We start from the raw sequence: 26,446 nt of genomic DNA on the forward strand, positions 1-26,446 counted from the left end.
GGCAATTATTTCCAACTTTTGGTTTGCTAATTCGAACAAATGAAACTTGTCTCACCTCTATCTTATGTTAATGGAAAGGTCAAAAGAGCACAACTTGTCCCACTTTTTTGTCAAAGCCAAGGACGGCCAGGAATCTTATTTTCTTGACTGATTTTCAATAGAATAAGCCGTGACATTTATTATTGTCAAACAAGTAATTGATTTAAACTCAACGTGCCCAACTGGACCAGTTTGTCTCACCTTTTTTTCAGCAAATCGCTTCCGAGATTTGTCAACCAGTGAGACAGCGTCAGTGGCAGTGCTAACAACATTCGTTTGATTTGCTTATTTGAACAAATCAAACTTGTCTCAACTTTCACATAATTAAGCAGAAATGTCCAATGAGCACATCTTGTCCCACTTTTATGTCATTGCCAGGATCGGTCAATAAACTTTTTTTTTACCGAATTTCGATTGAAAATGAACCATGACCATGAAAGTGTTCTTGCCACACATATGAACGATTCAAACTCAACATGTCCAAGTGGACGAGTTTGTCTCACCTTTTCTTTCTACTAATCGCTTCGCGCCAACAAGTGAGACAGCGTTTGTTTACATCAAACGAATCGATTAACATTCCTTTGGCGAGGTGTCTCTTTTTGATGAATTAATCCAACGACATTGTAATGACAGTTTCTGTTGGCACTGTCCCAAACAAATTGCGACAATTGAGACGCGATTACAAATCGATCGGCTTTGTTTTGTTTTTGGCTTTTATTTTGAGATTGAGCGCCATTAGTGATGGGAAACCGACAGAGCAGACATCAAGTGGTTGAGATTGAGCCGGGTGAAATTCAGGAACTCCAGGTTGGTCGTCCTTTAGGTTTCTGGACTGAAATTCTTGATTTTTTCTTCTTCAGGTAGGTCATTGCAAATGGATCTTTTGGGACGGTGGTTAAGGGAAAGTGGAAAGGAAGCCTGGTTGCCGTCAAGTATAGTCTGAGAAATCCGAGCTTGTTCCTCGGAGAGATTTGGTTGATGTCCCAGTTGGATCACGCGAATATTGTTAGGATGTATGGAGCTCATACGGCGAAGCCGGGGATGTTTCTGGTGATGGAGTTTGCAACGCAAGGTTCGGTAGCGGACAGGATTTACGGAAAGTTAGCCCAATTTTACTCAAATGAGCAGGGAGTTTGTTGGGCTTTGCAGTGTGCAAGAGTTAAGTTGACAAGAACGCTCAATTTTGTCAAACTAAAATTAGTAAAATTTCAGGGCCTAGCATATCTTCACGATTTCAAACCGAAACCCATAATCCACAGAGATATAAAACCCGCAAATTTACTACTGTTCGAAAATGAAGTTGTTAAAATTGGAGACTTTGGACTAGCTCAGGATCAATTTTCACCAAAGTTGAAAAGCTGCCGAGTTGGATCGCTGCTCTACATGGCTCCAGAAGTTAGAAAGCGTCAAAAATACACGGAAAAATGCGACGTCTACAGCTGGGCACTTGTGCTTTGGGCGATTCTTGTACGAAAACGACCGCTCAGAAACTATCAGAACGAGAAACCTGCCCTTCCGGAGGAATGGCCCAAAACGATTAGGAAGCTGATTGAAAACGGTTGGGACGCCAAACCGTCCCAGCGACCGTCAATGCAGCAAGTCGTTGAAGATTTAGAGGAAATTGTAGACTAGAACAAATCGCTGGCTAATTTTTTGAAAATAAATCGCAACGCGTTTCCATTTCCAGACTTATTTCAGATATGGTTCAAATTCTGAAACGGTATGTCCACGTATCCTACCTACCCTGTGAAAATTGTGGAATGTGGGTCCGTTCGCAGAATCCTCTCAGCGGTTTTTGCAACGCACACCAGGGACAGGGAAAAGGATTTGGAAGATGGGAACTTTTGATGATCCACTTTTCTAAGAGGACAAGGGAAAATCTCCACAGTTTCCCCATTTTAACTAAGGTAGAAATTATTCAAAGGAAATTTTATGAAATTCGATAAAAATTTAAAATTAAATAAATCATCCTGACGCGCCAAGGGTTCGACAATCGCACACCGCAAAACTGTTTCTGGAAGTAATTTACATGAGAGGCCTTGCTTGTTGTCGTCGTCGTCGCTCGACAAAACACCAAGCTGTCACATTAGTCATCGTTTTCTTCTTGCTCTTCCCCCTTTTCAAGTTTCTCGTATTATTCTTACCTCCTCATGAAAAAAGCACTGTACTAAGCATGTGTTCGTTTCCCTGGAATTTACTACACACAATTGCGCATTATCAGCGCTTCACTAAGCGACAACTGGGGCACACATTTCTGTTTGCGTGTTTGTGTTACATTCTCACACATTGAAAGAGTCGGGCGCAAGCAAAGCTTGCGTGACTAACATATTTAGCAGGTATCACCTCTTTATTAAGGGAGGGGAAGCGATTGTTCGGAATAAATGACAATTACTTAAACGGCGATGCTTGGAAAGGGAAGAACAAGAAGAAACGAACTTTTTTTTGGAGGTTAAGTCGCGTGGCTGACCCGCGTCAATTGAATACAAATTCGATGGTTTGTGTCCTAGATAAGGAGAAATGGTCACGTCTTCGATCGGGCATAGTTGGCCTTGATTTGCTGCTATCAACTGCGACTAACCCAAATTTGAAGGTTTGGTCAAATGTTGGTTCAGTAAATAACAATTTTAAAGGGCATCAAACGACATTTCGAGACAGGTTGTGTTGAGCTGATAAGAAGTTTTGTAAATATGATTACAGCTTTTTTTCGTGGGCACTTGTCAACGTGGCAAAGTCGTGCTATGTTGTCGCACGTATTTTTTATTATTTTTGTCAAATTTTGACAGTTTTGATAATTTTGTCAATTTTGTCAATTTTGTCAATTTTGACTATTTTGACAATTTTTACAATTTTTACAATTTTCACAATTTTCACAATTTTCACAATTTTGACAATTTTTACAATTTTGAAAATTTTTACAATTTTTAATTTTTTAAAAATTTTGACGATTTTGACAATTTTGACAGTGTTGACAATTTCGACAATTTTGAAAATTTTGATAATTTCGACAGTGTTGACAATTTTGACAATTTAGAAAACTATGACAAATTTTGTTAGTTTTGTCAGCTTTGCCAATTTTGACAGTTTTGCCAATTTTGACGATTTTGACAATTTTGACAATTTTGACAATTTTGACAATTTTGGCAATTTTAACAATTTTGACAATTTTGTCAATTTTGTCATTTTTGTCATCTTTGTCACTTTTGTCATTTTTGTCAATGTTGTCAGTTTTGTCAATTTTGACAATTTTGACAATTTTGACAATTTTGGCAATTTTAACAATTTTGACAATTTTGTCAATTTTGTCATTTTTGTCATCTTTGTCACTTTTGTCATTTTTGTCAATGTTGTCAGTTTTGTCAATTTTGTCAATTTTGATAATTTTGATAATTTTGACTATTTTGTCAATGTTGACAATTTTGACAATTTTGACAATTTGTTCAATTTTGTCAATTTTTACAATTTGGACCATTTTGACCATTTTGACAATTTTGACAATTTTGTCAATGTTGACAGTTTGGACAATTTTGACAATGTTGACAATTTTGACAATTTTGACAATTTTGTCAATTTTGTCAATTTTGACAATTTTGACAATTTGACAATTTGACAATTTTGTTAATTTTGACAATTTTGACAATTTTGACAATTTTGACAATTTTGACAATTTTGACAATTTTGACAATTTTGACAATTTTGACAATTTTGACAATTTTGACAATTTTGGCAATTTTGACAATTTTGACAATTTATACGATTTTGTCAATTTTGTCAATTTTGTCAATTTTGTCAATTCTTACAATTTTTACAATTTTTTAATTTTTTAAAATTTTGACAATTTTTACAATTTTTACAATTTTGACAATTTTTACAATTTTTACAATTTTTACAATTTTTACAATTTTTACAATTTTGACAATTTTGACAATTTTGACAATTTTGACAATTTCGTCAATTTCGTCAATTTAGTCAATTTAGTCAATTTTGACAATTTTGACAATTTTGACAATTTTGACAATTTTGATAATTTTGACAATTTTGACAATTTTGACAATTTCGTCAATTTCGTCAATTTAGTCAATTTAGTCAATTTTGACAATTTTGACAATTTTGACAATTTGACAATTTGACAATTTTGACAATTTTGACAATTTTGACAATTTTGACAATTTTGACAATTTTGACAATTTTGACAATTTTGTCAATTTTGTCAATTTTGTCAATTTTGTAAATTTTGTAAATTTTGTAAATTTTGACAATTTTGACAATTTTGACAATTTTGACAATTTTGACAATTTTGACCATTTTGACAATATTGTCAATTTTGACAATTTTAACAATTTTGACAATTTTGACAATTTTGACAATTTTGACAATTTTGAAAATTTTGTCTTTTTTGACAATTTTGACAATTTTGACAATTTTGCCAGTTTGGACAATTTTGACAATTTTGACAATTTTGACAATTTTGACAACTTTGACAATTTTGTCAATTTTGACAATTTTGACAATTTTGACAATTTTGACAATTTTGACAATTTTGACAATTTTGACAATTTTGACAATTTTGACAATTTTGACAATTTTGACAATTTTGACAATTTTGACAATTTTGACAAATTTTGTCAATTTTGACAATTTTGACAATTTTGACAATTTTGACAATTTTGACAATTTTGAAAATTTTGAAAATTTTGACAATTTTGACAATTTTGACAATTTGGCAAGAGTGCACAATCGCGACAAACTTGTTTTTTTTTGGCTCTTCTTATCAGTGCTGGCAATTAGAGCGATTATGTTGCTTGGAGATAGGATTCCTTTTTTATTTTGAGTTTACATTCTACAGCAATTTGCGAAACATGAAACGGTTCGCTTGTGAATTGATAAGGGAGTGAGACACGCTTTGAGTTCTGATTAAAATTTGAAATTTCATCTTATTTTGAAATTCATTCATTAGATCATTCAATGATTTAATTTATTCTAACTTAAAAAAAACCTCACGTGACTTTCGCCACAACAATTTTGTGTTGATAAACATCGTCCAGACATGCAACGCGCGTTGCGACATTTAATTGTCGTTCGCGCACCACTCCCTGTCCAACTTGACTGTTGTGATACACAATTACAGCGAGTCCAAAATTTGCTGCTCATCACGTTTATTACCATTCGTCACCCTGCTCTGCTGTACGCTGAGCATGGGTTAGTAAGTCAAGTGCACGAATACACCATCTTTTTTTTTTGCTGTACTTTTGAATTTTGTAGGGATGCTCAGTTTGTTTTTGTTGAAGTTATAGTGTGACAAATACACATTTTTTTAAATTTCTTTATCAAAATGTCGTTGCTTGTTTTTTTTCTTCTAAAAAAAATCTAAGAATAAAAATTTTAAATGTTGCATAGCATAGCATAGCATTACGGGCCTGTAGACAATTTGACTGATGCAATCAAATAATTCTTAGAACGTAAATTTCCACACTGTACTTCAAGGCTACGCCCTTACAGTACAGTACAGTAACTCAATTTGACATCCCTACTACCTCTGTGACTGCTCCCTTCTGATAAACGTGTGAATTGGCCGCGAAGGTGACAAGTGACTACACCCAGCAAGCCCCAGTAGCCAAATACGGAGAGGGCTTGACTTGAAGGGTGGACTCGTCGTCTCACAGTTGGGTGCTCGGTACTCACTAGGGATGGTGGTTCTGTTGGAGATCTACAGAATAGAGGGGGGACGACTGTTATCGTGTTATCGTGAATTTCTTGCTGACTAGCAGTGTGTTTGTGTTATCAGAGATAACAACAGTATTGCCAGTGTGTGGCGAACAAACAGGGTAGACTTATCAGGAGGAAAAAACACCTTGCCCACCCTGGAGACCTGCCGTCGACGGGGCAGGGCCCTCAGTTGGAGGCCAGTTTCGGAAGTGGTTAAAAGTGTTGATTGTGTGTGCGCGCAGCAGTTCTTTGGAAATTTGAATATCACTACAATGAAGCTGTTTGTTTTCCTTTGACGGCGACGACGACGACGACGAGAGAATGGATAATCGATCTTGAGTACGAGTTGCAGCTTTTGACTCGCGACGAACTGTTTTGTTTAGATTGTGCGTTGACCAAAAAAAAAGAAGAAGCGCTGAACTGTTTGGGCAATGTTGGAGGTTTGTTTAGTCAGTTGTGCTGACGCAACGGTTCTGTGACAAGTGGCTGACGACGATGAGTCATGTGTGAAGGCTGTGAGCTGGAAGTTGGGTTGTGCAAGCTGAAGAAGGGAGTCATATGCTACAGAAGTTGAGAATTTTGTTAAGCATCAGGTTCACATTTTTACACATTTTTTCGGTAATATTACCCAAAAAAGAGTTAATGTTCAATCTACCAAATTTTCAACATTCCAAAATTCAACTTTTTTTGGTATGTAATTTGATTTATGAAAGATCTGTATTTTTTTCAAATTTCTTGATTTTAACCCGAGACAATTTAAATTTAATGAATTAATTAAAAATAATATTTTAGCGTGACACTTCACACATTTTTTGATACAGTTTACCGTTTAATTAACAAATCACGGATTTACATTTTTTTTTTAAATAGTGTGCATGATTGTCCATTCCACAAAAAAAAATCGAAGATTTGCGAAAATGTAAAAAAATGACTAACTCAATAAATTGATGTTTTTTAAGTTTCATAAAGTTTTGTACTATCAATATTTCAGCAACTAATGATCCAATATTTAATGTTCAAAATGAAACATTTGTGAAATTTTATGATATCTTCGAAAAAAATATTTTGATTTTTTTCGAATCAGGATTGACTTTTCAAACGAGTGCAATATTGAATGTTATGCCCTTTTAAAATGTTGGTCTTGATTCCTAATTATATTTTTTCGAGTTTCCTGACATACAAATACAATTTTTTCAAATATTTTTTTTAGATTTTCTTTCTCAAACCATATTTTTATGAGAAATTTTATAATATTTTCGGAAAGAAATATTTTGAAAATTTTTGAATCAAGGTTAACATTTCAAATGTGCTTAATATAAAATGCTATGCCTTTTTAAAATGTTTGTTTTAATTCTTAAATTCATTTTTTTTTTCTTGACATTCAATCATTTTTTTTTTGAAATATATTTTAGATTTTCTTTCTCAAACCATATTTTTTATGTGATATTGTATGATTTTTTCGAATATTTTTTTTTTAATTTTAAATGGGTGTAATATTGAATGTTATTCCCTTTAAAAATGTTAGTCTTTATTTCTTAGTATTTTTGTTTCGAATTTCCTGACATACAAACATTTTTTTTAAATATTTGATTTAGATTTTCTTTCTCAAACCATATTTTTAATGAGAAATTTTATGATCTTTTCGAACAAAATATTTTGATTATTTTTTAAACAAGATTAATATTTCAAATGTGCTCAGTATTGAATGTTATTCTCTTTTTTTCTCTCTCTCTTTTTGTTAGTCTAGATCGCTAATTTTTTTTTCGAATTTCCTGACATACAAACACAATTTTTTGTTTTAATATTTTTAGATTTTCATTCTCATACAATATTTTTAAAGTGAAATTCGAATCAAATATTTTTAAATAAGTGACCTTCAAACACATTTTATTTTTATTATTTTTTGATTTACTTCCTCAAACCATATTTTTTTAATGTGATATTTTGTGATCTTAACGAAAAAAAATATTTGGAAATTTTTTGAATCAAGATGAACTTTCAAAATGAGCGTAATATTGAATGTTATTCCATTTTCAAATGTTAGTGTTGATGCCTTATTACATTTTTGATTTTTTACCTTGACATACAAACACAATTTTTTTTCAAATACTTTTTATGTAAAATTGTATGATCTTTTCGAAAAAAATATTTTTTAAATTTTTAATGGGTGCAATATTCAATGCTATTCCCTTTTAAAATGTTAGTCTTAATTTCTTAAAATATTTTTTTCGAATTTTCTGACATTCAAACCATTTTGTTAAATTATTTTTAGATTTTATTTCTTAAACCATATTTTTATGAGAAGTTTTATGATCTTTTCGAACACAATATTTGGAAAATTTTGGAATGAGGATCAACATTTTAAATTTGCTTAATATTGAATGTTATTCCCTTTCAAAATGTGAGTCTAGATTTCTAAATACATTTTTTTCTTGACATTCACACAATTTTTTTAATTTTTTTTTATATTTTCTTCTTAAACCATATTTTTTATGTGAAATTGTATGATCTTTTCGAATAAAATATTGTTTTTATTTTATTATTCGTCCCGCCCGTGTGGATCAATCGGACCGCGCACTGGACTCACAATCCAGAGGTCGCCGGTTCGAATCCCGCGGCGGGCGCTCTAAAATTCTTTGTGTAAATATGGGTATTCGGCGCCGTCGCTCCGTGCCATACTTTCATACACTTAGGAGCCCAGGGCGGCGAAGTCCTTATAGATAAAAAGGAAGACACTAGTGGTTGGTACTAGCAATGGTGGCCGACAGCTATAAAGTCAACTTCGTTTTTTTTTTATTTTAAAAGGGTGTAATATTGAATGTTATTCCCTTTAAAAATGTTAGTCTTTATTACTTACAATACTTTTTTCGAATTTTGTGACATTCAAACACATTTTGTTCCATTACTATTAGATTTTCTTTCTTAAACTATATTTTTTATGAAAAAATTTTAAGATTTTTTTGAACAAAATATTTTGAAAATTTTAGAATCAAGATTACTATTCCAAATGGGTGTAATATTGCATGTTTTTCTCTTTTAAAAGGTTAGTTTAGATTGATTAATATATTTTTTTCGAATTTCCTGACATTCAAACACAAATTTTGTGATCTTTTCAAACAAAATATTTTGAAAATTTTAGAATCAATATTAACATTTTAAATGGGCGTAATATTGATTTTTACTCCCTTTTAACATGTTAGTTTAGATTCCGAATTATATTTTTTTTCAAACTTCCTGACACACAAATACCATTTTTATTTTTAGATTTCCTTTCCCAAGCCAAATTTATAGACAATTTTTTTTTTTAATCTTTTGAACAATTTTCTGAAATTTCTGCATTCCGTTTTTGTGCATTTTTTAATCTGCTAAAACTTTTTCACTACCTTCCCTGTGACCAAAGAAGCCATTTGGCAGCTGTCCATAAAAATACATGTATGTAAAAATTTAAAAAATCTTTGCCTTTTGAAAGTTTTTTTTATCGATTTGGTGTGCTGGGCAAAGTTGTAGGTATGGATGAGAACTACACCGAAAAAAATGTGAAATGCTATTTTTAATATAAAAATATATTTCGAAAAATGTAATCAAGCATTTTCAAATGAAAGGCTTTATTTTAAAATTTTGAAATATTTTTTATTGAAGAGAGCAGGTGATTAACATTATTTCGAAATTTCAAAATATCTTGTAATTATCTTGTAAAAAGCAGAAAATTTAATAAAATTTTCATTTTTTATATTGAAAATAGAACCATTAGTTGCCGAGATTTAAGTGATAAAAAACGAAGGCAAATCAAAGGCCTTGTTTATTTTTTTTTTGTTCCAAAAAAGGGCACTTTTCATAAAATTTAAAACTGTTCACGATGTCAAAATTTTACTAAAGTATCTTTTGATTGCAAATTTGATTCAACATTAAATAATTAAGCCACATTTTTGTTGGCTTTTTTTTTTGATAATGAGTAGCTTACAACATTTTTTTGCAATTCCGATGAACGCTTTTCAAATGGAACATCCATTTGTAAAGTAAATTCACCATTCAAATGAGAATAATATTGAAATATGTTACTTTTCGATACTAGTGCTGAAAAGTTCAACTTTTCATCAACTTCCTTTCACCAATTTTAGAAAGGCAAATTTATATTTTCCAAAAAAACGATAGCTCAATTCTACAACTTTCCCTTGTAACAATCTGTTGCTGATTCCCAGCACCTCCCTCGCTGTGGTTTCACCACAAATTTGGCAACCGAAACCCTCACTTTTTCCCTCCTGCCCAGCTTGACAGCTCCTTTCACTGCCAAAACTCAATCACGAACAAACTTTCCGGTGTACGTACAATGTTGCACTTGATTCGGTTCCACCCTTCCCTCCCTCGCAAACCACAACCCAGGTTCTCGTCGTCAGTCGTCAGTCACACTGGAAGAAGTTTTTCAATCCGTTTCGTTTCGACGACTCAATTTTTGATTGAGAAGCGACTTTCGTAATTAAATTTCCCCTTTTCAAAAAAAAAACTTTATTGTTTCGACGTGTTTGTTCAATTCTCGGCGGTTAGTAATTATTAATTGGTGAAACTCAAAAAAAAAAAAAATGTACTCGGTGAAATTCAAAGTGAACGACGAGCACCACCGTCGAAGGGGGCTGTTTGGCAACACTGCCAGCAATGGCAGCAGCAGTAACGGTTCGAGACGACCGTCTACCGGATCGCTGGGACGGAACTTGCGGTCACCGACGCCGTCGGTCATGTCCACGGGATCGAGCAAGAGCCTGAACAGCATTTTGACCAACGGAAAGGGGAAGAAGAAGACGTCCAAGGATGATAAGCGGAGGATTCGGATTGTTACCAGCGTGAGACCGTCGGAAAATGGCGGAAATGGGCAGAATTTCAGCCCTTTTGGGCAGAGGAAGCAATATCGGGGTGAGTTTAGGTGATATTTTGAATTTTAAAAGATTTGGCTGTACAAGTTTGCTTTGTTTTGACAGATGTCACTTTGACAGCAGGGTTGCCAGTTTTTCAATTTTTGATTTAAAGAAAAAAAAATATTTGAATTCCAGTTTTTTTCATTTTTCAGGTCTAAGACTGTTCTTTGTTTTGACAGACATCAATTTGACAGCAGTGCAGCCAGTTTTACAAATTTATTATTAATCCCACATTTAGAGTTTTAAATTTATAAATTTATTTCTAAAGGGGAAAACAATCTACATAATTGAACAATTTTGACTCAAATCAATTTTAAAAGCAATGTTGCCAGTTCATCAGAAATCAACAAAAATGCTCAAAAATAAATCAATTTCAGCTCTCCCCGCACAATGAAAACAATAATTTTCCGCGAGCGAGCTTCTCTCCCTCTGGAGAGGGGAGCTTGAACAAACAACCGACAACGCACCCATTTGCGTTCTAATTTGCCAGACACTCGACCCCGAAAAAAAAATATGGAAGAACGTACGCTGATTTTGTGTACACCTCTAACCCGTCACCTGCCCTGTCCCGCGCCAAGTTACCCCAACCTGGAGGTTTATTACGTGCGTTGTCAGTGCAGTGCGAGTACTGCTTTTTCTTTCGTTTTTCTATATTTAAAAAATATGTGGTGGAGTAAGCGCGTGAATCCGATTGGAAGAGAGCGAACCCTTAAGTGTCCCGGGAATGTTGGAAAAAAAAGCATTTGGTTCCCTTTTGACAGCAGTGTTTCCAGTTTTCCCGAAATATTCACATCAAATTTCAAAGTAATTTTTCAAATGAACATTACCATAAAAAAAAGGTCCTGAAAAAAGTTCAAAAAGTATAAACTTGATTTTGAAGATTTTTTGGCACCAGTGCTGCCACTTTCTCTGAAAATGTGTTAAAATTTGTGAAGTGCACTTTAAAATTATAATAAAAAGCAAAAAAAAACAAATTTACAAATTTAGAAATGTATGAGAAAAGAGCATGCATCCCATTTAACCAACAAAAAAAATTGACAGCATATTTTATATTTTAGCAGGTAGTGTTTCTCTCACATTTTTGAAATTATGAAGTACACAGTATTAGTATTAATCAGAAGGGAAACGGAAGTGGAATCCTAAAAATTGGCTTTTGATTTTTTTTTACTGCACTGGGACATTTATGCTAACAGGGACAGTGCAGTGCTGCCAGGTTTCCCTGAAAATTTGTTTCAGTTGATGGAGTGCACTTTAAAGATATAATTCAGATGGGAAACGAGCATGCAATCCTAAAATGTTCAAAATTTAAGTTGAAAAAAATAAAGTTAAAACCAAAGATTGTAACTGTTATGACAGCAGTGCTGCCAGTTTCTCTGAGATATTTTCATTTCTTATAACAAAACAAAACTTCAAATTTACAAATCGCTAGAAAAGAGTATTTATTCACAAAAAAAATCGTCAGCATATTTAACATTTTTTCCAGCAGTGCTGCCAGTTTCTCTAAACTGTTTTGTTAAAATTATGAAGTCCTCAATATTAGCAATAATCAGATATGCAACCCTAACCTGACCAGAGAATGCAATAAAGTAAAAACCAGAGATTTAAACTTAATGTTCAGCAGTGCTGGCAGTTTTTCGGATTATTTTTATTTAAATTCCAATAAAAAATATAATTATAAAAATACAAAACGTAGGTAATTAAACAATTTATAATAAACGAGCATGTGACCCAGCCAATCACAAAAAAATGACATTTATTTCAAATTAGTGGACAGCAGTGCTGCCAGTTTTCCTGAAACATTTAGTTTAAATAATGAAGAACATTCTCCGAATATTAGTTTTCTTTAAAAAACGAAGGATAAGTTTTTAAAAGCACGCAATGAAAACTACAAAAATGTGGTCAAATAATGCCTTTTTGAAAAAAAAAACTTTAAAAAATTACTAAAAGTAATTTTAAAATGGTTTTTTGGTTCAAGCTAAAAAAAATCACCTTTCTGGGTTACTGCAGGTTCAAAAAGAACATAAAGTTTCTCATAAAATTATATGTCTCTCATTTTTCGATACTTGAGTAAAAACAATTTTTTTAGCTTTTTTAAATGATTTTTTTTTTTTTGATATTGATTATGCCATCAATTGGGCGTCCAATTTTACACAATTGTTTTTCAATCTTTTCACGGTTTCAAACGTGTCTTAGTTAAATTCCAGAAAAATGAAAGGGGCGTTCCGCCCCATTCTCACGAGATATCGCATTACCCCTTAGAGGAAAGTTTCTCGGAAATCGAAGTTGATTTTTTATAATATTTATGGCAGCAGTGCTGCCAGTGCAAATAATTGTTTTTCAGTTTTCTTCATGCTTTTGTTGTAACATCATTGAAATTCCAAATAACACTAAATCCAGGAAAGGCACAAGCCAAAATTTCATTTTTTTTAATAAGGCAGTGTTGCCAGCTTTCATGAAATATTTGATTCTAATTTGAAAACATGCCTTCCAGCTACAAAAATCAAACGATGCTTCAATAGCATTAAAATATACAAGTGTCCTAAAAATTGAAAAAAATCAAAAATAAAGTTTTTTTTTTCAAATACAGTGCTGCTAGTTTTTCTGATTTTTTTTTTAATTCTTGTGTTAAATACATCTTTAAGTAAAAAAAGTAAAAAAAAGTTTTTGAAAAAGGGGGTAACTCGATTCTCTTAGGAACGCATCAATAATTGACACTTGAAAAAACGTATTGAAAAAAAAACATTTTTGACCACAGTGCAGCCAGTTTACCCGTGTTAGTGGGTTCTTATTTTTAATCGCATCTTCAAGAATCTATTAAGACAAAAAATCCCATAAGTCCAATAAACTCTAAAAATATGTCAATTCACTTTAGTAAAAATATGTTTGTTAGCAGTGCTGCCAATTTTCCCTGAAATGATTATTTCTAATTATAAAGCATGCCTGAATTGTCTTGGGGGAAAAAAACATAAAAATACTCTTTTGAGGGCAGTGCTGCCTGAGTTTCTCCTAATGTTTATCTTTAACTTCTTTAATTTTAAAGCCTTCTGCAATTTACTGTTATTTCATATAGAAAAAGGTGATTTTACATTGCAGTGTTGCCAGTTTCACAACTTTGTTCAAACTGAAAAATTTTGAAGAAAAAGGTTAAATTTTGATGAATGATGCTTCAAACTCCCAACCAGTGTTGCCAAAACATTTAACAAAATTATTAATTTTTTGACATTTAAGTGCTCCCTCCTCATACAACCCAGTGCAAAAAAAACAAGTCAACTGTTTTGACTAAATCGACTCGCACGGCACGACTGACTGGTGTAGCATTCCACCAGCATTCGTCAGCGTCGTGTGAAGTTTCGTGGCGGGCAGGAATCAATTTTGCATGTTTTTATTTCATTTTTTTATTTGATAAGAAATCACCACCACTTATTCCAAGACATTCACACACACACACTTGCTCCTCAGAAAATGTCTCACCAATCGGCGATGATGATGGCATCGATAACGAGGGTGAACCTTGATTCGATTTCGGTTCGTTTTGTTATTAGGAAGAGACTCTTGAGTTCTCTCTTTATTAGCGCGGCAGGAAATATGAAACGGCGAAATGTCGTCATCATCACAGGCGTCGTCGGCGAGCAGATTAATTCCACTTCATTATTGGGTGTTTATGTTCGGCGATTTGCTATGGCTAACCAAGATTTAATAAGATGATTGAATTTCATTAGGACTTTGGTGGGAGAATTAGAGTCTGGGAAGCTGGCAACACTGTATTTTTGAATTTTTTGTGTAAATTTTGATAGCAGATTAAAAAAAAATAAAAATACAATTTAAAATCATCGAATGCAGTGTTGCTAGTTTAACTTTTTGTCCAGAGCAATGTTGCCAAATATTCTATTTTTTTCATTTTCCGCAAAATAACAACAAAACCAACAATCGAGACGGTGACATCACCCCCTTTACGAGACCACTTGGCTTCCATCTGGGGAAGCACTTCTGGCAGCCAGTGGCCATTGGTCATCATTGGCAATGGCCAGTGCCCATAAACAAAAGGCCGCCGGAAAGTCCGCGTTTTGTGGTGTGTGTGAGTGTGGTGGACCTCAATCATAAAATCCCAGCACACTCCTCCCACATTGTTTCAGGCTTGAATTGCCCGGAGAGAGGTTCGCAAATCTCGCCTCTTTGCCCGAGTAATCGTTTGTATTTTAAAATCAATAAACTGGTGAAATGTACCGTGAAGGAGACGAGGGGGTGAATGATGAGTAGGTTGGAGGGTGTAAATAAAAAAAAAACGAAATATTCAAATTCAAATAATTTTTTTTTAATTTGTGTAAATATTTAACAAAACGGCGGATTATAATAATATCAAGATTTGTTCACAGCATTTAATTTTTTAATTCTATCGAAAAATAGTTTTTTTTAATATAGTTTTTTTTAAAGAGTGCAAAATTTAATAACTAAAGTTTCCTCTGAAAACCGTATTTTAATATTTATATGTAAATATTATAAATATTAAAATACGGTAGGCACACTAATTGAATGCTTTATGATCTTTTCATTTTTTGACATGAAATGAGTGATTTCAGCGTAATTCAGGTTTTATTAATTTTCCAATCATTACAGTTTTTGACCTGAAATACCCTAATTCCAGAAAAATACGTTTTGGAAATAGATTTTTTGTTAGAATGTTATTTTAAATTTGAAAAAATGTTGAAATTTCAACATTCTAAATTTATTGAATTTTTCCAAAATCACAGTTAAACAAAAACCTAAAATTTAAAAAATAGGCCTTTTTGTAAACAATTGTAAAATTTGCAATATGAGTGTCAAATGAAGTCGTTACTGTTAAGACTTTACAACATTACATATTTTGACCTGAAATATGTAGTAACATAATTTTTTTTTTAACTAAAATCTCTTTTGTTTTTTTAATACTCATGTATGGAAAAGTGTGCAAAATTTACTAACTAAAGTTTTATAAACAATTTTTTTTTTAATATTATGATTTATAATATTTACAAAATGGCAGTCACACGTATTGAATGCTTGATGATCTTTCCATTTGTTGACATGAAATGTGTGATTTCAGCGAAATTCGGGTTTTATTACCTTTCCAAATATTACAGTTTTTGACCTGAAATACCCTAATTCCAGCAAAATACGTTTTGGAAATAGATTTTTTGTTAGAATGTGATTTTAAATTTGAAAAAATGTTGAAATTTACAACATTCTAAATTTATCGATTTTTTCCAAAATCACAGTTAAACAAAAACCTAAAATTTTAAAAATAGGCCTTTTTGTTAACCTGTAAGGCCTTTTTCAAAACTTGAGTAGATTTTTTTTTAAATGCAAACCTCAAACCATCTTTTGTTAAAAATGCTAAAGCGGTTCAAATTTTCATAATTAGCTTAATTTTCTCATTGTTCCCTCGAAAATTGGGTTTCACTTGTTCGTGCGGTGCCTGCAAGCATGCATATATGCTTTTGTATGTGTGCCCCGTATGTTTAAAACTCGATAAATTCGAGCTTTCCCCGAGAGCTCCGTGTAGCTGATCCATCCCCGCTCAGATTTCCCACCGACACCACTCCCACTTCACGGTATGGACAAAGTTCAGCGGAGCGTGTGCGAATTACCAACCTTGTCGTCATCCGGGAACACTCCGTGCTAACCCTTGGTTGGCGTTATTTGAAATGTTTGGAAAACTTGACAATTTTGACAGCAGTGCTGCCAGTTTTGCTTTTTTTGTGGCTTTTTAAGGTCTTTAAATAAATATTAGGTTGAAAACATTTTTAACTGGAAAATAAGAGACCAACAAAAAAACTAAAAACTGAATTTCTGGCAGCACTTCTTTTGTCAGTGCTGCCAGCTTATTGTAAAAAAAACTTTTTTTAATTAAATTAATTTTTGCTTAATTTTATTCTATGCTCAAATTACTTTGACTTCTGATTTTGACAGCAGTGTTGCCAGAAATTCAAATCTCAAAATTTACTATTTTTTTTTAATTCGAATATCAAGGGTTACCTCCCAATTTTCAACCTAAAGCTCGAGAACACCTCATCCGATTCAATTTATAAGTGAGCAGCATCAACAAACCGTTTTTTGTCGACTTTTCAGTAAATAGAGTAAATCACCTCCTCGCTGGCAGCACTGCACTGCAAGGTGCACACAGACGTTTTTCGAAGCACAAAAAAAGGAGTGTTCAACTTTATTGGATTTTTGCATGCCACAGGTTGTTGGTGCCTACTTTCGGGCGTTGGTGAAGGGAAAGTTGGCACTTGTTACACACAGAAACAAAAAAAAAAACACCGTCAGTGAGACGATTTTCGGAGCAGCGTTCTCTGCACACTCTCGGTGAATTGGGGCTCAAATTTCAGAGGTTCTTCCCCGGGATAAGCAAACGATAAATCACGCCCCGGAGAAATGTTGTTTAGGTTATTGGAGCTGCTGGTAGGGATGTCTATCACTGCACACGTGTGTTTGTACTACTTTTTGCTACTGCTGCAAGGAGAATAAATTGGATGACCTACGGAAAGATTGCCAGACAAGTGATTGACTGCAGCAATTTGGGGCTTGGCAGAGTGAGGGCGAAATTTGTGAGGTTGAAGTGTAATGTGGAAGATTGAATTTCATTTGTGGTTGGAAAGAGGAAAACGGCAGTAATGGGAACACTGCTGTCAAAAGAGTCGAAATGTTGTTGTCTTCATGCTGATATTTTTCGGATATTAGGAATTAAAAAATAAATATCAAATAGATATTTGATTCTTTTATACCAAAATTGTTTAAAAAATTACGCAAACAAATATTTCATCAAAGTTTTCATGATTTTATTTCATTTATTCATATTTTAGCCGTAAAATATGATCGGATCAAATAAAAAAAAAAATGCAAACTTTCAAAAGGTCATACACATTTCCAAATTGAGTTTGAAGTTGCAAATTGAAAACTCTTAGCTCTCATGGTTTGATATTTTAAAGCTTTTCAATAGTTTTAATTGCAGTGTTGTCAGAAACACTTGCACTCGAAATAAATGATTAACAAATTGTACTTTTTAATAATTTTAATTTTATTATAATTGAACCAGTACTGCAAAAACTTATAAAAGAATAATTACTTTTTTCCAGGTAGTTTATTTGACAGCAGTGTTGTCAGAAAATGCAAACTTCAAAATTATGTTTAATATTTCAAAAAGTTTTATAAAATTTTGTCAGATTTAGAGCACGGACCGAAAAGTTTCTTAAAAAAGTATGTTTTACTTAATTTTTAGAAGTTTTTCAGATTTTTTTAGTCAGAAATAATTGCGGGAATTGGATGCTGCTGATTGAGTTTTTTTTAAATATATAACGATTTTAGTAATAATTTTAAAATTTCAAAAAGAATCAATCGTGGCATTCCGATGTCAGATCACGTAATAAACACAGTTTTTAAAACCTGTAAAAAAACTTTTTTTTATATAATTGTGTCTGAAAATGACTGTTTTTAAACTATTTTTTTAAATCATTATTGTTTATTTTAATATTCAGTTTTTCAAATTTGCTAAATTTTTTTTACTAAATAAATTTTTACTGAATTTAACTTATTGAGAGTTAATTTTTCACAAAATATTGTATTAGAGACCATTCATAAACCACGTGGACACCACTGGGGGGGGGAGGTTTGCGATTGTCCACACTACATACAAAAAAGATTTGTTTTGTATGGAAATTGTCCGCGAGAGGGGAGGGGTCTGAGAATTAAAAAAAGTGTCCACGTGGTTTATGGATGGTCCCTTACTAAAATAATTAAATTTTCATAATTATCAATATGGATATTAAACAACGCAACATTTTTTAAAGCATATTTACTGTTGTAAAGTATTTGGAATAAAATACCAAAACTTCTCAAAACAACGTATTTTATAAAAAAATACCATAATTTTCATAATTTTTTATATAGGTATCAAACATTCCGGAATTTTGAATACATTTTCATCTTTTTCAAATTTTTGGAATCAAATAGTCAAATAGTTCTCAAAACATCATGTTTTTTTTTTAAATATTATGTTCTAATTTAGCAAATGATACGAAATTTTGTATGCAAGTTCACATTGAATATCAGATTTATTTTAGATAATTATGAAAACATATTTTTTATGAAATACGGTATTTTGTGAAATTTAGAGTTTTCATCTCAAAAAATGTAATAAAGTGAAAAATTCGCTTTACAATTTATGAAAATTATATATTTTCTTAAAATACGGTATTTTGTAAAATTTTTGTATTTTACAAACACAAATTTATGATAAAGTGAAAACGATAACGTTAAAAAAATTTTAGCAATAAGGCTGGTACAAATTTTATTTAAAGTTTTTGTCCCCCCCCCCCTTCAATGCTGGCCCGAAAAATCAGGGGGCAAAAAACTTCAATATTTTTATGAAAATTTAAGTGCAATTAGTTAAAATCAATTTAAAATGAATTCCCCTGCGTTTAGAATCATTTTTAGCATGTTTGGGTTGATTTAAAAATCTTTTGATTTTTTGAAAATTTTCGATGTCTACTATCGCTAAAGTTTTTTTTTCGCTAAAATTTTACATTTCTTGAAAACTTTTATTGCAAAACAACTGAACTAGTTTAAAATACATTTTAAAACACCTTTTCCATGCAAATTTTGAAACTGTGGCATGTTATTTTAATATTTATATTTTTTTATTTTATTGCCCCTCCTCGACTCCGGCCAGAGCCGAAGGACAAAAACTTTTAAAAATATTTGCATCGGCCTAACTATTATCAGAAAATAAGGTTATCGATCGTGAACCTTGGTTTGCACTATGATAAATTATCTGAAAAATAAGAAAATTTTCTGGAAATTTAATTTATGAATGTTCCAGCGATTGAAACATTTTTTTTTTTTGCATTTAATATTAAATTGCTCGAAATAATCAAATAGTAAAAATACTGTTTTAAGCTTGTGTAAACTTCCATGTGCATTCACTCAAAATTTTAACATAAAAGAGATTTGTTTAATTTGTATAAGTCATAACCAAGCATGACCACCTCTAAACAAAATCGGCATGGGGAGCATTATTTTATTACGTAACGCCAAAAATGAATTTTTGAACCCCTCCTTCCCTGCCCCCTAGTAACGAAATGTCCATAAAAAGTTAAAACCAAATTGTTTGAGACGAAAGACGGACCTCGACCCCCTCTCCTTACCAACTGCGTTACGTAATAAAAGACCGTTCCAATGAAATAAATAAACTTCAAGAAAAAATCGGTTTCTGAGTGTCGACAAAAATTTTAGAAATTATCACATCAATTTTTAACATTAAAAGGTGAAAAGACTTTTAGATTTTTTGAGGGAAAATATTCTAACAAATTTAAAATCAACGCAAAATAAGTGTTTTAAGCTCTTCAAACTTGTATGAGATTTGCCGAAGACACCAATTCGATCAGAGAAGACGTTAAAAAATATTTTCGAATGATTTTATAGAATTTTTTCTCAGATTCTCTGAATTATATTTTTAATATAATTCAAGAAATCTTTAGGAACCTTTAAAATTTGTATTTCACTTCGTTAAAACTGGCAACACTGTTACAGTCTGTTAAAACCAGGGAGGTTTTGTTATTTTTTCTTTAGATGTAAGCTATTTAATTGTTGTTTCTTTTCAGGTAATAAACTAACACTTTTTTTTCTCCCTCATTTCGAGCTTCTCCATAATCAAAGAAAAATTCATTCATTAATCATCACTGCTCTAAAAAATACTAATAACATTAACAATTCTTACCACAACCCAGACGCTACCGACGCCTTCACCGAGCTCAAGGTGGAAAAGCTCGAGATCCACATCGAGCGGACGTCGGCCGGCCTCGGGCTGAGCATAGCCGGCGGCAAGGGCTCGACGCCGTTCAAGGGCGACGACGAGGGCATCTTCATCTCGCGCGTCACCGAGGGGGGTCCCGCCGATCTGGCCGGCCTCCGGGTGGGCGATAAGGTAATGTTTCATCTTCACCAGAGGGACTATCGATTACTGATTTCCGCTTTCTTCCTTCCCGAACAGGTACTTAAAGTGAACGGCATCTCGGTGGTCGAGGCGGACCATTACGACGCCGTGGAGGTGCTGAAGGCGTGCGGATCGGTGCTGGTGCTGTTCATCAGCCGGGAGGTAACCCGGCTAATTGGACATCCGGTGTTTGACGAGAGTGGTTCGGTGGCGCAGATCAACGTGGTTGAGCAGCAGAGCCTGGAGCAGAAGATGGTGCCGGAGGTTGAGACCGGCGGGGGAGGCATAGCCGGAGGAGGCGGTGAAGCACCACCGCATCCGTCGTTCAACGTGGTCGGTCTGCCAAACGGGAACGCTGGAACGCCACCAACCCTGCCAACGATTGGCTTGCTAAACGGAAATGAAATTACCCACAAGGTTATCCTGCACACGACCCTCATCCGGGACACGATTGGCCAGGGCCTTGGGTTCAGCATAGCTGGTGGCAAAGGACACGCACCCTTCCGGGACGGTTCCGAAGGCATTTACATCTCGAAGATAACCGAGAACGGAGTGGCGCACAAGGATGGGAAGATCCTTGTTGGAGACCGCGTGCTCGCAATCAATGGGGTTGATATTACGAACGCCCACCACGACTATGCGGTGCAGCTGTTGACCGATCATCAGCGCTTTGTGCGGTTGGTAGTGCAGCGGGAGGTGAAGGGGCCGCTGGAGCCGCCGACGAGTCCGCGCAGTCCGGCGATGCTGAAGAGTCTCAACCCGAGCGGGTACATGGCGAATCGACCGGGTGAGTGGGATTCAGCTGTTGGCTTCATAATTTGAAATTTTTTGTGACATTTTATTTCAAAATCGTGATAAATCTGACACAAGTTTGCCTTTAATATTCTTAATCTGCAGAAATTTTAACGAAATCACTGCTAATTAAAAAAATGGATGGAACAGCAAAATTATTACTAAAATCAGTACAGTCAATCATCTTAACGCTTTGAGCTCTTGGAGTAGAATACATTATTTGGAAGATTTAAACCTCTTTTATTATTTAATAATACTTCAATTACATCTTTTGACGTAAAATTACACGTTCTAGATGTAATTTTGGTATGATTTTTGAAAGTTTTTTTTCTTTCCCATGTATTCATACGCATTTTTAAATTTTCTCAACTTAACTTGATCACAGTAATACTGAGTGTAATCATGGAAGGTTGAAAATAAGTTTTTTTTTTGTAATTTTTATCAAAATTTTACGTACATACATACAGCAAAACGAAATCGAACATAAAATTATTAGCATATCGGCTCCATGATGTAATTTTATACTGTTTTTGAAGTACAGTTAAACATTTTTTTTCTGACATAACGTTTTTGGTTAGGTTTTTGTTTGATAATCTGTAAATTTACCCGAAAACGTTGTAAAATTACATTATTTTGTTGTAATAGCAATGCGCATAACATATATATTTATAAATTCAAACAAATAAACGAACTTTCAACATTTTGTTTATTATTATTCTTATTTTTAATTTGTTGAGAAAACCTGAATTCGAACCTGAAAAATATTGATTTTGCTATCATAACATAACCTAAATAATTATATAATTGCATGTAGCATGTAAAAATCAAGGATGTAACTTTTTTTATTTAGAATTTCATCAAGTTCTCTGTAATATTACACGCGGAAATATGTAACCCGTCAGTGTAAGAAAACTGTAAGAACCTGACCGAAATGCCAAGCTGATGCATTCCATTCTTCCATGGCCAAATTGTCATGCGGGCTAAGGCATTGTTCTTTCCTGGGCTGGGTTAGACTCTCGTTAGATTGATTACATTCAGAGTGTAATATTACATCACTTTTATTACAAGGGAGGTGTGTATGAAATAATTTGTGAAAATTTCAAAGAATTTTTTTTTTTTTATGTTTATTTTTTATTTTTTGCTTCGGAAGTTAAAACAATTTTTGACAATTGCTACGAATTTTTGAAAACTTTTAATTTATTTTAATTAAAAAATGAATAAAATTTCAAAAATACTAAAAATTTATGATTTTTCAAAAGTTTTGAAAAAAATTTCAAAGAAATTTTAATTATGTTTTTTTTACCATAAAATGCTCAGTTTTTAAATTCAAAATTTATGAATAAATTTAGGGTAAAGATAATTTTTTTTTCATGTTTTCATAAAGTGCTGAAAAATTTCAAATAGTTCCATAAATATTAAAATAGTAAATACATAATTTTACTTACAATACATTTTTAACTTAATTTAAGTAAAATTACAATTATAAAAGTAACTTTACATACGTCCATAATAACACGTTACTACAATGAGTTAAAGTTAAATTTTTGCTTAGTTTGTTCTACTAAAAAAACATCGTTTATTTAATGTTTTTTTCCCGTTTTAAATGTAGACCAATGATTAAAAATTAAGAGAATAAAAACTTCCAAAAGTTGAGAAAAAATCGAAGCCTCTGCAAAGTTACATGAAACAAGTCAAAAATTAAAAAAAAAATATTGAAGATTTGTAAAAATAACAAAATGTTATTGAGATTAAATAAGACTTTTTTTTTATGTTTTGTAAAAGATATTTAGCGTGCTCGAATTGAGTTTTTTTTTTTTTTTTTTTTTTTTTTTTTTTTTTTTTTTTTTTTTTTTTTTTTTTTTTCATTTTTCATTTTTCATTTTTTCCGACCAAGTCGGACCATGAGGAATCCGATTTCGATTCAACCCTTGAGGGTGACGAGGACGTGGAAATGGAGGACTCCGTTTTGGGAGTTCCTTCAAACACCACCAACAGGGACCTCTTCCTGAAGGATAAGAATGATGGCGGTAAAGGGGGATCCACGGACGGGTCTAAGAGGACGAAGCGAAAGCGTCCTAAATCAGATCCGAATCCGGTTCCCCCTCAACCACCGATTCCTCCCTTGACTCCAGACCCGATTCCTCCCTTGACTCCAGACCCGATTCCTCCCTTGACTCCAGAACCGATTCCTCCCAATCCAGATCCAATTCCTCCTAAAACACCGGTGCCGAATCCGGATCCAAATCCTCCCCCGCCCCTGAATCCTCATTCTCAAAAACCGATTTCTCGTCCTCGTCAGTATCAAGAGGGATCGCAAACGGAATGGGTGGTCTTCTTCCGGCCCAAACAGAAGCCGCTAAACTTTGTACAGATCACCAAGGATTTGCAGAAGCACTATCCTGGGGTGGTCGAATGTACCAAGCTGAACAAGAGCAAGCTCCGCGTGATCGTGAACTCCGCGGTGCAAGCTAATCAGATCGTAACTGATCTGCGGTTCAGCATTGAGTATCGTGTTTGGATTCCGGCCCACAAAGTCGAGATCGACGGCGTGGTGACCGATGACAGTCTGTCGCTTGTCGACCTCTCAAGGGCGGTGGGACGCTTCAAGAACCCTAAACTTCCAGCTGTGGAGGTACTCGAGTGCCGGCAACTGGGCAACGTCACCACCGAGGGTGGCCAGAAGAAGTTCATTCCTTCTGCCTCGTTCCGGGTGACTTTTGCAGGGTCAGCTCTGCCGGACTACATTGAGCTGTACAAGCTTCGGCTTCCAGTCCGATTGTACGTTCCGCGTGTGATGAGCTGCGAAAACTGCCAGCAGTTGGGACACACCAAGACCTACTGCAGCAACAAGAGCAAGTGCTCAAAGTGCGCAGGCCCCCACAAGGACGTGGAATGCCAAAAGCAGGCTGAAAAATGCCTGCTTTGTGGCGGGGAACCGCACAAAACTCGGCAGTGCCCAAAGTACAAGGAGCGCGAGGACAAGATGAAGCGATCCTTGAGGGAACGCTCCAAGAAGTCCTTCGCGGAAATCCTTAGTCAGGTGACCCACCCCAATCGCTTCGCTCCTTTGGCGGACGAAGATTCGGGGGACGAAGATTCCGATGTGGAGGTCCTCTTCCAGAGAGACGAGGAAAGTGACTCTTCCGGACCAAACCCGAAGCGCAACAAGGCTTCCAAGTCCAGAAAAGCCGCGGGCGGCAAGGGTAAGGAAAGTGACTCGTTGAACTTCGAGGAGGATTTTCCTTTCGGTCCGTCGGGTAAGCCCGCTCCGAAGCCGGCACCGAGGCCGGCACCGAGGCCGGCACCGATTCCTCTCAAGCCGCTGAAGCCCGTTCCCAAGCTGCCAAAGATCCCCTTAAAACCGGTTCCTAAACCGAATCCGATAACCGATGCCTTCAAAGGAGTCCTTACTTTTTCCACAATCGTGGAATGGCTGTGCTCTTTTGTGAGTGAACCGACGCGTTTAATCATAAAGCGGTTTGAGCCTCTCGCTAGACACATCGGGAAACAGCTTGCTAGCACGATGCCCCTCTTGTCGTTCATTTCCTTTGATGGGTAATACACCAAAAACGAAAAACGGCATCTCCTTTCTACAATGGAATTGTAGAAGTTTAACCCCCAAGTTAAACGATTTTCAACAATTCGCATTCGAACGGGACTGTGATGTGTTTGCGTTGAGCGAAACGTTTCTTATCGGAGATGAGACGCCAGCTTTCCGGGGGTACAACATCATCACAGAGAGCAGGGCAGGACCAAATAGAGGTGGAGGCGTACTGATTGGGGTCAGGAAATGCCACACTTTTAGAAAGGTCACGCTCCCGAAGCTAGGAGGAATCGAAGCAGTCGCAGTTCAGGCCAGGATCAGAGGACTGGACATTTGCATTGTGTCCGTCTATGTTCCCCCACAGGTGTCGTTAACTCGACAAAAGTTGTGGGGTATGCTTGAGCTGTTGCAGGCACCGCGACTGGTTCTGGGTGACTTTAATCTTCACAGCACCGAGTGGGGAAGCCACAAGACAGACCCTCAAGCATATCTGATTCATGAACTGTGCGACGACTTCCAGATGACCCTCCTAAACAGGGACAAGCAAGTTACGCGGATTGCAACACCACCAACGCCAACTTCGTCCGGTACGAAGGCGAGTGCCATCGACTTGTCGCTCTGTTCCAACAGTCTGGCAGTTCTTTGTGACTGGAACGTGCTTCAAGATCCTCGTGGCAGTGATCATTTGCCGATCGCTATTCTGGTTAGCCATGGCCCACAGCAATCGACAACGGTGGAGATGCCTTACGATCTGACGCGAAATATCGACTGGAAACAGTACGCGGAGGCAGTCTCTATTGGAGTTGAGTTGCGAGATGGGTTGGCACCGCTTGAAGAATATGCGTATCTGGCTAATTTGATCTATGACAGTGCGTTACAAGCTCAGACGAAACCCGTCCCGGGACCGTACATCCGAACGCGCCCTCCACTCCCTTGGTGGGACAAGGAGTGTACGGATCTCTCGGCGGCCAGGTCTGTAGCTTATGTGGACTTCTGCAAGTGTGGAATCCGAGCGAACTTCCAAAAGTACAGAGCTCTTGATCGCAGGTACAGTAATACTCTGAAGCGGAAGAAGCGAATGTACTGGCGGGAGTTCGTTGAAGGACTACCAGCAGATACGTCCATGAGCACTCTGTGGCGCGTTGCGAGGGCCATGCGTAGAGGTTCCGTTCCGAACGAGAGTGTGGAAAAATCGGACAGGTGGATATTGGATTTCGCCAAGAAGGTGTGCCCGGACTCGGTGCCGACACAACCATCATTCGACGTTGTTGATGGGAGCGATTCTAATCCTCCCTTCTCGATGGTAGAGCTCTCCATAGCACTATTGACGGGCAACAACACTGCTCCTGGTCCGGACAAGATCAAGTTCAGCTTGCTGAAAAATCTTCCGGACGTCGCCAAGCAGCGTCTGTTGAATCTGTTCAACACGTTCGTGGAGCAGAACATAATTCCACACGAATGGCGACAGGTCCGGGTGGTTGCCATTCAAAAGCC

At 35.2% G+C, this 26,446-nt stretch overlaps 1 protein-coding gene across 14 annotated transcripts in view; it reads left to right on the plus strand.

Moving 5' to 3' along the window:
* The window catches only part of LOC120413290 (protein lap4), a 126,717-nt gene that overhangs the window by 47,211 nt on the left and 53,060 nt on the right, over nt 1-26,446 (plus strand). For 13 of the 14 annotated variants that reach the window (XM_039574033.2, XM_039574032.2, XM_039574036.2 and 10 more), the window contains exons 7-8: nt 20,411-20,607; nt 20,674-21,403. In XM_039574033.2, coding sequence (XP_039429967.1) covers nt 20,411-20,607; nt 20,674-21,403 — 927 coding nt within the window. Of the gene's footprint in view, nt 1-5,970; nt 6,183-10,284; nt 10,648-20,410; nt 20,608-20,673; nt 21,404-26,446 lie in introns of those variants that run through there. The other variant, XM_039574042.2, reaches the window with a different exon arrangement.

The sequence above is a fragment of the Culex pipiens genome, chromosome 1, assembly GCF_016801865.2.
Source record: "Culex pipiens pallens isolate TS chromosome 1, TS_CPP_V2, whole genome shotgun sequence".
Lineage (NCBI taxonomy): Eukaryota > Metazoa > Arthropoda > Insecta > Diptera > Culicidae > Culex > Culex pipiens.